The sequence below is a fragment of the Coturnix japonica genome, chromosome 21 (genome assembly GCF_054131305.1).
Source record: "Coturnix japonica strain WE chromosome 21, WE-NBRP24, whole genome shotgun sequence".
In the NCBI taxonomy this organism is placed as follows: domain Eukaryota; kingdom Metazoa; phylum Chordata; class Aves; order Galliformes; family Phasianidae; genus Coturnix; species Coturnix japonica.
In genome coordinates, this window is record NC_140683.1 from 5,073,252 (window position 1) to 5,083,934 (window position 10,683).

The 10,683-nt window shown below is 56.6% G+C and overlaps 1 protein-coding gene across 2 annotated transcripts in view; it reads right to left on the bottom strand.

Moving 5' to 3' along the window:
• Positions 1-10,363, bottom strand: part of NOTCH1 (notch receptor 1) — a 34,922-nt gene extending 24,559 nt beyond the window's left edge. Inside the window, exons 1-2 of one of the 2 annotated variants that reach the window (XM_015878847.2) lie at positions 10,080-10,363; positions 8,636-8,717 (exon numbers count right to left, since the gene is read on the bottom strand). In XM_015878847.2, the coding sequence (XP_015734333.2) occupies positions 8,636-8,717; positions 10,080-10,137 (140 nt within the window). In that variant the 5' untranslated portion in view covers positions 10,138-10,363. The remainder of the gene's footprint in view (positions 1-8,635; positions 8,718-10,079) is intronic. The other variant, XM_015878848.2, reaches the window with a different exon arrangement.
• Between the last annotated feature and the right edge of the window lie 320 nt (positions 10,364-10,683).

Below are 10,683 nucleotides of genomic sequence, written 5' to 3' on the forward strand. Positions count from 1 at the left end.
TGTCCTGGCTGGTAACGGGCACAGGCACTGCGTGGTGCTCACCTGCTGCATTCCTCCTCCATGCAAAGGAAGCTCTGCCAGCTGCTGGAAGCGCTGGTTGAGCAGCAATTCAGAAATAAGCAATACCATGCAAGCACCATTAAAACCAGCACTGCCCTTGTCAGGTTCTGCATTGCACCAAGGGGTACGGGCAGCCCAGGGAATGTCACCGTGTGGATTTTCCTCTGGCGATTCCCAAGCAATATCTGCCCAGACTGAACCCAAACTGCCTCTGGGAATTAACATAAGAGACATTAAAGCTACGTTTTAATTACAGAGGTGAGTGTCAGCAAAGGACAGGGCGGGTGCTTCAGCACCAAAACACCTCCGAAGGGCCATTAGAAAGTGGCTTCAAAGTGCCCAGGCTACAAATACCGGTGCATCTCTCTGCCCTGAGCAGCACCTGAGAATCATCCCTTCCCTTCAGCTGTTGCAAAAAGGAACAGCCCCACACCCCCCAGCTCTGAGCTGCTGCACCATCCCCGAGCTCACCACTGTATCCCGGCACAACAACCGCACTGCACAGACCCACAAGTCCCCGGTGCAATTTGCAAGCAAAGAGCGACGCAGAAAGACCCAGCCGAGGTCAGACAGCAGATCCCAGGGGACAGCCTGGGAATGGGAACGGCGGCTCCAAATTCCCAAACTCCCAGCACTGAGCCCAGGCCAAACACAGCTCTGCTGGGTGCAGGCACGTGCCCTTGTTGTGTCTGCTGCACATCCTCAACAGCAGCATCATGCTGCAATGGGGCTCTGAGAAAGCTTCGCAGAGCATCTAACTGAATGGTGGGAATAGGGGAGAGCTAAGTGAGCTGCACATCACAGCACCCCACGAGCAGAGCTGCAGGGCAGCACCCAGCCCCATCACCCCTCTGCTCATCCATTCACAGCATGGATTTCCCCAGTCCGCCAGCAACAGGTTGTGTCCCTGCGCAGCAATGCAGGCACTGAAAGCATCCCATCCCAAGGCAGATGTTCCTGTGACCTCTCACCCCTGCTCAATTCAGGAGCTTTGCTGCTTTCCTTTCTGCACTAAGCTGCCATCTGCCACCGGCAGCACAGCTGACAGCCAGGCAGCACAGCACAGCTCACGCACTGCTTTGTTCTGATTCAGGACACCACAGCCCTGCAGGAACCCATCCATCCCCATGGGACCGGGGGGTGTTTAAAGGTGCTGGGCTCACGGGGACCGTCCCCATCCCTGCTCCTGCATAACACCTTCCTCATCTGCTGGGAGCACCAGTGGCCAGCTTGTTTCCCCCAAGGCAACAGCACCGTGGGAAAGCTGAGGAGGGAAGGCTCAGGCCTTTACTTCAGCCCCATCTTGGGGTGACTGAGTTAATGGAGCTGGGGCTGAGCATACGCTGCCAGGATGGGAACAGCTCCAGGGAAGGACCAGCAGAGCTGCAGCAAGCAGAGATGGCTCCGTGTCACAAAGCACAGCCACTGCCTGCATGGTGCACTGGGTGCCCATGGAAGATCCCACTTTTGGGTCCCACTTTTGGCACAACCAAACAGATGCCTTCTCCATTAGGCAGCACAGAATGAACCAAGCGGCCAAGGGGACAAACAGATCTCACTCATTTACGAGGCGCCGACCAAGGGAACAAGAAACAACCAGCAGGAGTCACTTTTCCAGTTGTGCCAGTGGCTTCTCTTGGCACAGCCTGCAAGCAACAGCGCAGCTCCCAGCGTCACACCCCGCTCCTATGGCACGTTCATTGCCCATAGGGAACCCTGTGCCACAGCAAGGAGGGACAGGGTCTCAGTGTGGTGCTGGCTATAGGGGCTGGCAGTGCCCAGCCGAGCCCTGCATCACGCAGTATGGATCCTGGCACCAACCAGGACTGCATTGCTCTGCTGTGCTCCCAGCCCTGCCTGCTCCTCCTCCCCACGTGGGACGTGATGCAGCCCAACACCCCAAACCAGCGCCAGGCGGAACCGGTGGTTTCTGTGCAAAGTCCCATCCTGGTCTCATGTTATTAAGCACACCGGGACACCGGCCTGGGAAAGAAAACAGTTTCACATAGGGAGGGTGGTTGGCAAAGCAACAGGTTCCTTCGAGTGACATCAGGTTAATAAAGCGAGAGCAGATCTACCGTCTCGTTTAATTAAAAAAAAGCATGCTGCAATCCCAGCACTTTGATGTGTTTTTTTGGGTTCCATTTGGGTTTTGACCCAGCCCAAGCCATCTAATTGAGATTTTAAGACCTGGACTTTCATCTGGAGAGAAACACATGGGATTCCCAAAGCTGGATGTGTTCGTGGACTCAGCGGTGCTGCAGCCATTGGTCCTATGACCAACACTGAGCAGAGAGCAAAACCATGGCTCTGCTCCTTCAGCAGGCGTCAGTCAGGACAGTTTGGGAATGGAAGTTCCCATTGTAATGAAAAACAATATAATCCCATTAGTAAGCAGAGTGGCTGGGCTATTCACCATGGTGGTAAGCAGCTACCTGGGAAGGAGCTGCTTTTCTATGGAGCTTCATTCACAATGAACATGAAAGATGGCTAAGGAAGAGACCAAGACAAAACTCACTCCATTCCCACCCTCAACAATGGGCACTCAAGGTTTTTTTTTTCCCCCTCAGCTGATGCTTTTTATATCCTCTGCTGGTGTAAATCCACACAGCCCCATTGTTTGTGGGGCTGGGCTGCCCTAGCAGGGCACAGGGCTCTGCTCATCACGGTCACTCTTGGTGGGCACATCCAGCTCCTTCTCATTTATCACACAACCCCTAAAGCTGGAAGAGCCTTCTCAGATCCCCAAGCCCACCCCACTGTGCCCACTGACACATCCCTCAGTGCCACATCACCTCCAGGGACGGTGACCCCACCACCCCCATGTGTAGCTATACCAGCACTGCCCACTCTTGGAGCAATGACAAAAGAACTCTATAGCTTTTTTTTTTCCACCCCAAACCACGTTTTGGTTAAACACTGCTCTCCCTGATCCCCATATATGGAGAACTCCCCCAGGAACACACGCGGGCCTTTCTATCTCGCTCTCCTAATCCTGAAAATAAAACCTGAGATTAGGATCTGAGCAGCTACCAAGAGTTTAAACAACCTATATTTAGCTCGGATATTTATAAATAGGAGGAGAGGGGCATTTCATGGAGCCCCTACAGCACAAAACTCACTGAAAGCCAAAGCCACAGCGCTACAGCAGACGGGGAGGGGGATGGACAGACAGCCACAGGTCCAACATCCCCCAGCTAAAGCAAAGCAGAGCTCTGTAAATCAGTCACCAGCAACAAACCCCCCTGGATGCGATGCCCCATAGGCTTGAAGGACCCCAAGCATGATGACAGGTCCCCAAGGCCGGCACTGAGCTCAGCCAGGCAGGCTGGGATGGTGCTGCCCCGACACCTTGCCCAGCAGAAATCCCTGTGTCAACATGCAGCCCCATGGAGTGGTGCAGACAATGGGGCCGGCACTGCCCTCCGCCCGGCGCCCGCATTCCTGCCCCGCATCCCCTAGAAACCCCTTTTCACAGGGAGCAGCAGGCCCTGTGAAAGGGCCGTCTGTCGCCCTGCCTTTTGACTCCAGGGCCTGTGTCTAACATTTTAATAGGGGCTGGGGGCTGGGGAAGGCCCCCCCTTACTCACAGGCCGCCCCACACTGGGTCACTCTCCCAGCTGCCCCATAGCCGGCATGCAGGGCTCTGCAGACTGATGGGCGCGAGCCGGAGCTGCATTCCTCCACCCACCCGAGGGCAGCGACCCGGTGCTCCAGCTGCTACTGAAACCTTTGGAAAAGCCTTATTTTTCCTTGCTCCCTCTGTGCAAGGATGCACAGCACGGTGGGAGCGCTGCAGCGGTGCGGATTCACACACATGTGGGTAATAACCACCTTAAAATAAATCACCGCACCTTCAGAAAGGTGCAACCCCTGAGCAGCCATACGGCCCTTGGGGTCCCCAAGGGACATCCCATTGGCAAAGGGACATGGGACAGAGCAGCTGGAAGAGTTAAGAGTGCCAAAGCCTTCCTTTGCTGCCCTGGGAATGGCTGTAGGTGGGCACAGAGCATCCCATGGGGCACAGAGCATCCCACAACGTGCAGAGCCAAGGAGGAAAGCAAGGCTCAGCCCTGCAGCCCCAGCCTGGTTGCCCTGCTGGCTCCCACCAAGCCCAAGGCAGGGGCTGCCCCACTCAGCACAGCAGTGGCTCCCAGCCCACCATCCCCTGGCTGCTCGCCTACAGCCCGCCCCGTCCGTGAAATAAGGGTGACGTTATGGCATCATTACAACTTAATAAATCCATTTCCCATATAAATACCATTAATTTCAGATCTCAGGGAAGGGAATGAGGGTGAAAACTTGTTAAAAGAAAACGACCCGCGTGCAAATAAATGTTTGCGACTTGACTGAGCATGAAAGTTTCCCATTAAAATTCAACTCTGCTCCCTTAGCTGGAAATGCATGAGGGCCCAATAACCACAGCCTAAACTTTAACTGGCTTTTCCAATATTAACTCCAGCCTGCTGTGGGGGAAGGGGAAGAGGTGATGGGTGAAAGCCTTGGAGCAGATGTCACCAGGTGCCAACGCTCACTGTCCTGGGGCTTGAGCTGTAGGTGGGAGCTGCCATGGTCTGGGCTGCTGCAAAGACTTCCCAACATCACACACTGCAGACCCACACAGTGTCTGCTCCTAGAAGCCTCAATGCAAGAGAGCATTCTTGCTGCTAAGCCCACATGCTGCCCAGCAGTGCCTCTGGTCAATACAAAGTACAGCAGCTTTGCCCCAGACCAAAGCATGAGCTCAGCCCTCTGCATGAACTTCCAAGGCACATCCCATGTCTCTCCTACTCCAATACACAGTATGAAACCTCAATGTCTGGAGCTATATTAGCCACAGAGAACTCTCCATCCGGTGCTTACCAGCTCCTGGTAACTGCACCTCGAGGCTACTCCCTCATTAAATCCACTGATGCTCTATAAATTTCACATTCCACTCATGTACAGCACTCAGGACACCTACAAACACGAGCAAAACGAGGGTCACCACACCTCCAGGCCTGGAAAGAGCGAGTTGATTTCCAAACAATGTTATTTTAAACCTTGCTAACTGCCCTTAATTGGGGAACAGCTTGGCTGTATGGTCATAGATACGTGTCAGCTACATGCTGCATACAATAAACCATCAGCACCCCGGAGGTGGGACCTGGGCTGGAACTAATGGGTCCTGCAGGGAACAACCATACGGAATGCAGGGGATTGCAGCCAGCACAGGGACTCCAGACCAACACAAAGTTTGTCACAAGCAGAAATCAGCAAACTACTCAGACCACAAAGCGAGTTACGGGGTTGGCGACACCACCTGAGTCAGCGATAACCACAGAGATGCCATAGAGAGATGCAGGCAGATCCTTCTAGAAGAGCCAAAACACAGCTGTCCCAGCAATGAGCTTCCTCAGTTAGAAGTGCAGCAGGTGATGCTCCAGTCTCCCCTCTTACCCATTCCCAGGCTGCAGAGAGCTCTCCCCATGGCTGAATCACCGCTCCTCTGCTGCTCTCAGGGCTTCCTCTGCCTGATTGTTCAGCACTCCACCCTCTTCCTCTCCAACACGGAGACGGCGGGTTTTATTTTCTTGCTTATTATTTCATGGAAATAACGTCGGGTTTTAAAGCACACGAAAGAGAAAAAAAAAAAACACAAAAACCCCAACGAAAAAAAAAAACCAACCCCAAAGCAGAAGGAAACTTCCGCCCTTTGCAGTGAGATAACAATGACTGAGCAGTCAGTGACTCGGAGGGCACAGCGTGCTGCGGGGTTTGCATCACTCCTCAGCCTTCCTGCGTGGTTGCAGTGAGGGTTCAGAGCTCAGTAAGTCATCTCTTGCTGCTGTGGTCCTCTCTGAGTGCTTCTCTTGCTGCACCCAGTGTGCCCAGCACACTCTCTGCCAGCAGAAGCAGCACTCTTGCAAACCCATTTTTCTCCTTTTCCAGTGCAAGCAACAGAGATGAATACTTACTCTTACCCTCTTACTTACTCTTACTCTTTTCCTCTGCTGTTTTGATCCTCTGAACAGCAGTGCTGACCCCAGACCCTCTGCTGACTTGAACAGGGCAATGCTTGCAGGATACAGCAAGTGGGAAGAGATGCTGCAGGGGCAGGGCTGGAAAGGCAGCCCCCTCCCATGCCAACTGCTTCTACCTGCTGCAGCAAGGGAGGCCCTGGGAACGACACTCATGTGGCACAGCAGCCTAAAATCAGCCCCATTCATTGTGGGGATGCCGGGCAGAGACAGTGATCCAGCAGTGTAATTAGTAGTTACCGCTATAAATGTGGATGATTTCGTTTTGGAATCCCTTCTCATTTTGTCTGGGAAAATGTCTCAGTCAGAGGAGAGTGCCACCGTGCCAAGCAGCACCACAAAACCACGCTGGGAGCACTGTGGCTGCCAAGCCCATCCCCAAGGCCAGACCCCTGGAGGCTGTGGGTCTGTGCCAACGCTATGTGTGGGGTGAGGCACCCCAAAACTGCACCACTGCTCTGCCAAGGGGGGGAAGGCAGCTCTAAGGGGCTCAGGCACAGCCCTCCAGTGCTCAAATCAGTGGGAGCCCCACATCCCAGCCAGGACAAGCAAGATAAGGCACTGGGAGCTGCACACCCCACACCACTGGGAAATAATAAAGGCTTAGAGTGCTCCTCACTGCACACTGGTGGTTTCCTTTCCATAACAGGGCTGATAATGGGGGTGTGCAGTTATCAGAGCCGGCTCTGCCCCGCGCAGCCACTCGAGCAGCGTCCCGCTCGGCCGCGATTCATTTCACTCTGCTTTCTAATCGGATTTGTGGGGACGGCACAATGGGGCTTTATGGCTGGAGTCAGTGAAGTGCCAGGCCGAGCAGAGAGGTGGCCAGCAGCCAGCACAGGGCATTGCACGCTGGCGCCAGGGGCAGTGCCAGCCTTCCTGCAGTGCTATCTGCGCCGCTGGCTTCGCTTTGTTTGAGGAGCTTGGAAGCGGAGCTCCTGCTGAAGAGATACTCAAACAAGTGGAAAAGAGCACTTTGCAGGCTGCTGCTGGGCACCTGGGAAAGCTGCACCTTGCCCAGTGTCCTTAATATCCCCCCCATCCAACCCCTCAGCTTACTGCAAAATGAGCTCACATAGACTTGCAAAGCTGGTGCCCGCAGCCAGGCTGTTCATAGTTCCCAGTGATAGAATTCCCCAAAGTTAACTTTATCTCCTGTAAACCCAGCAACCCGAGCTACTCTGGAGGCTTCACCCCCAAAACGGAGCTCGCACGCATCAGACCTAATTAGATTCCATCACCATCTGCACATGAAATGTAAATCAGGAGTTGCAGAGACTTAAGGGGGGGGGGGGGAAGAAAAAAAAAGAAGGAAAGAATGACCACAAGGAAAAGGAGGGGTGTAAGGTTGGGGAGGGGGCGGAGGGTTGGGCATTCTGGGAAGCCATACATGATTAGTCACACAGCATTAATCTGCCTCCCTTAACAATAGCTGCCGAATTTCGACCGAATCCCAGCTGTCGTTCTTTGAATGAAAGAAAACAAGATTTAGAGCGTCAAGCGTTGGTAAGGGCTTCTGTGCAGAAAAAAAAGTGGCGTGCATTCATTAGTGGCTCACAAAGGGACCCAGCCTTTGTCCATTAAATTGCTCATGTGCCTGATTGATTTGCTGATTTATTTTCACCAAAGGCTTTGGGGGGCTCCGTTTGGAGGAGGGGGGTGGGGGCTGCCCAGGCGCTGCGGGCAGAGTAACGGTACCCAGAGGCACAGAAAAGCAGCAGGCATTGTCAAGGAGAAGTGCCATTCAACAGGTCGGGGTTGGAAATGCCTTTGGGTTCCTCCGCCGAGAACTTCCTATTGGGAAACTTGGGGTGGGTGGGAACGTCTCCCAGCCCGCTCTCAGCTCAACCCGTGTTTAACAGGCAAAGGGGAAATCTGGCCGGAAAGCAGAGCCTTGCCCATTCAGATTTCTTTTATGGAATAGTTTTAAAAAGGGAACTGCACTCTTATTCATTTCTCTGGGTTATTGTTCCATGGGAGCCCAGACTGAATCGGCCATCGCTGCGGTGGGTCGGGTGGTCCTTCAAAGGGACCCAAGGCTTTACACATCCGCTTCCCCACCATCAGCCTTGAGAACACCCCGTGCCAGGAGTGGGCACGGACGGCAGCGTGGCACTGCCCCACAGACAGACACCCACACAACACAGCCACCCTTGGATGCTTATGGGAGATGCTCTGGATACTGCAGCACCAGCTGCCAGGGAATGAAGGACAACGCAATGGGGCCAGGAAGGGGGGGGGGGGGGAGTTGGAAGATAGACAGACAGCCCTCCCACCCCCCATCGTCCCTCCCTCCTGCTCCATCAGTGGGGCACTCTGATGGGTTAACACCAGCCAAACGTGGCCCTCTGCCCATGTTTTTCCACCCAGCCAGGAACAAAGCCTGATCCTGCCAAACCCGCGGCGACTCCTACACCGGAGCAGGTTATTCTTGCCACTCAAGGAAAGAAAATGCATTTCGCCCTATTAAATCCAAAGCCTTCAAAGCAAAGTCAACAGGCACGTCAATGCTTCGGCTGAGGGAGATGGAAATCCTTCTGCTCCTCCATACTTACTGGCACACCTCCGTCCCATTGAGGAAAGTTTCACACTTGCCCCCGTTGAGGCAGGATTCAGCCAGTTGTGTACACCGCACACCTGTGAATAGAAGGAGAGCATCAGGCACAGCACAGAGCTCGGGGGTCTGCACCCCACTGCAGGGATGACCTCACAGGGACCACGTTAATAGGCAGGACTACGCTGCCCCAAGAGGAAAGGGGCGACCTAAAGTTAACCTGGGGTGGTCCTGGGGGTGGGCTCTGCCTGCTAAAGCAGGAGGGTGGATGGGGAGAAGCTCCGGGTCGGGTATTTGAGTGACAAATAGCACTTGGGAAAAACCATCTGCCTGCAGGGCCCGTGGGTCGCCACGAGCTCAGTCCTGAAATGAGTCGCTCGGCACAACTTGCTATGAGTAAAGGTTTCATTGTCTGGCCCTCGGAGCCGGATTCTGCTCAGTTACTACAGCAACTCGCTGAAAAGTACTAGAATCGCTTCCGATTTCCACCCCGCTTCACTCTTCCCCTTCTTCTGCCGCTCTCGGTGCAGTCAAAGCAGTTTCACACTGAGTGAACGCAGCGTCGCAACCCAAACCCCACCTCCCCCCGACGGCAGCGGAGCGTCCCCATCAGCCCCGGCGGACGGGCCGCGTTCTGCCCCTACAAACAGCGTCCCGAGAGGCTCCAGCTCTACTCGGTCCGTCGGGGCGGCTCCACTGCCCACCCTCCCCCTCCGGCCCCTCCGGCCCCGACGGCAGCTCCGCACGTTGCGGCCCCGCACACGGATCCGCCCCGGGGCCGATGCCGGGGAGGAGGTGGAGGGAGGGAAGGGGGGGGGGGGGGGAGTTAAGGAAGGGGGGCCGAGGGGCACCCGGCTGACTTTCAAGAAACAGGAAACCGAGAAAAAATTTGCAAAACGGTCAAAAAACTCTCGCGGAACAACAACACGAGCGCGGCCAATGCGTGAGACTCCGTGGAGCCGAACCCCGTCCCGAGCTCCGGGACACACACAGCCCGCGGGGCCGAGCACAGGGACCCCCCCGCAGTGCTCAGTACCGAGCTCCGAGACCCCTCACAACCCTCAGAACCGAACACCGCGACCCCCACCGCCCTTAACACCGAGTTCAGGGCACCCCCGACGGCCGGTACCGCGACCCCGGGCGGTACCGGTAGCTCTGCCCGCCCGCAGCCCCGACGGCTCCGCTCCGCGCGGAATCCCCGCAGCACCGATCCCGGTTCCCCCCGTCGGTTCCGGCCCCGCGGTGCCGAACTCCAAAGTTCCGTCCCCGTTTCTCAGCCCGCTCCGCTCCCCCCGCTGCACTCCCGAGTTCCGGACCCTCCCGGCGGCTCCACGCTCCGCTTCCCTCGGACCCCCCGCCGCCTCCGATGGAAGCACCGCCTCGCCCCGCCGCTCCGAGCCGCTCTGCCGGCAAACTTCGTGCCGGAGCCGGGCCGGGGCCCTCACCTCGCGTCGGAGCGGGCAGCAGGGCCAGCAGGAGCCCGGTGGCCAAGAGCCGTTTCATCCCTCTGTGTTCCCACCGCTCACAGCCGCATAGATCCGGAGGCCGCCGGCCGAACCGGCTCGAACCAAGCGGAACCGAACGGAACCGGAGCCGTGCGGCGCGAGCCGGGAGCCCCGAACACACCGCGCCCCAAACGCCGAGAGAAACGACTCCGAGCGCCGGCGCCTCCCGCGGCCGCTCAGCCCCCGCGGGCCGGGCCGGGCCGGGCGGAGGGCGGAGGGGGGGCGGGACGGAGCGGGGCGGGACGGCGAGGAGCGGAGCGGGATGGGACGGAGCGGGACGCCCCTCCCTGCACGGCGTGGGGGGCAGCGCTGGGAGCCCACCCTGAGCCCACCCTCCCCACGGCCACAAAGCAGCTCCGGAGGCTGCAGTGCGGTTGTCCCCGCGGCTCCGGTGCGGTCCCGGATAGTTCTGTATACACATCCATGGCTCCTTGCAGCTCCGAGCGCCGCTTTGCAGCCCCTGGGTAGTCCCAGTGCAGCTCTGACACATGGAGCCCTTCGCAATCAGCCCTGGACCCGCTATACAGCCCCTCCGTGTAACTCC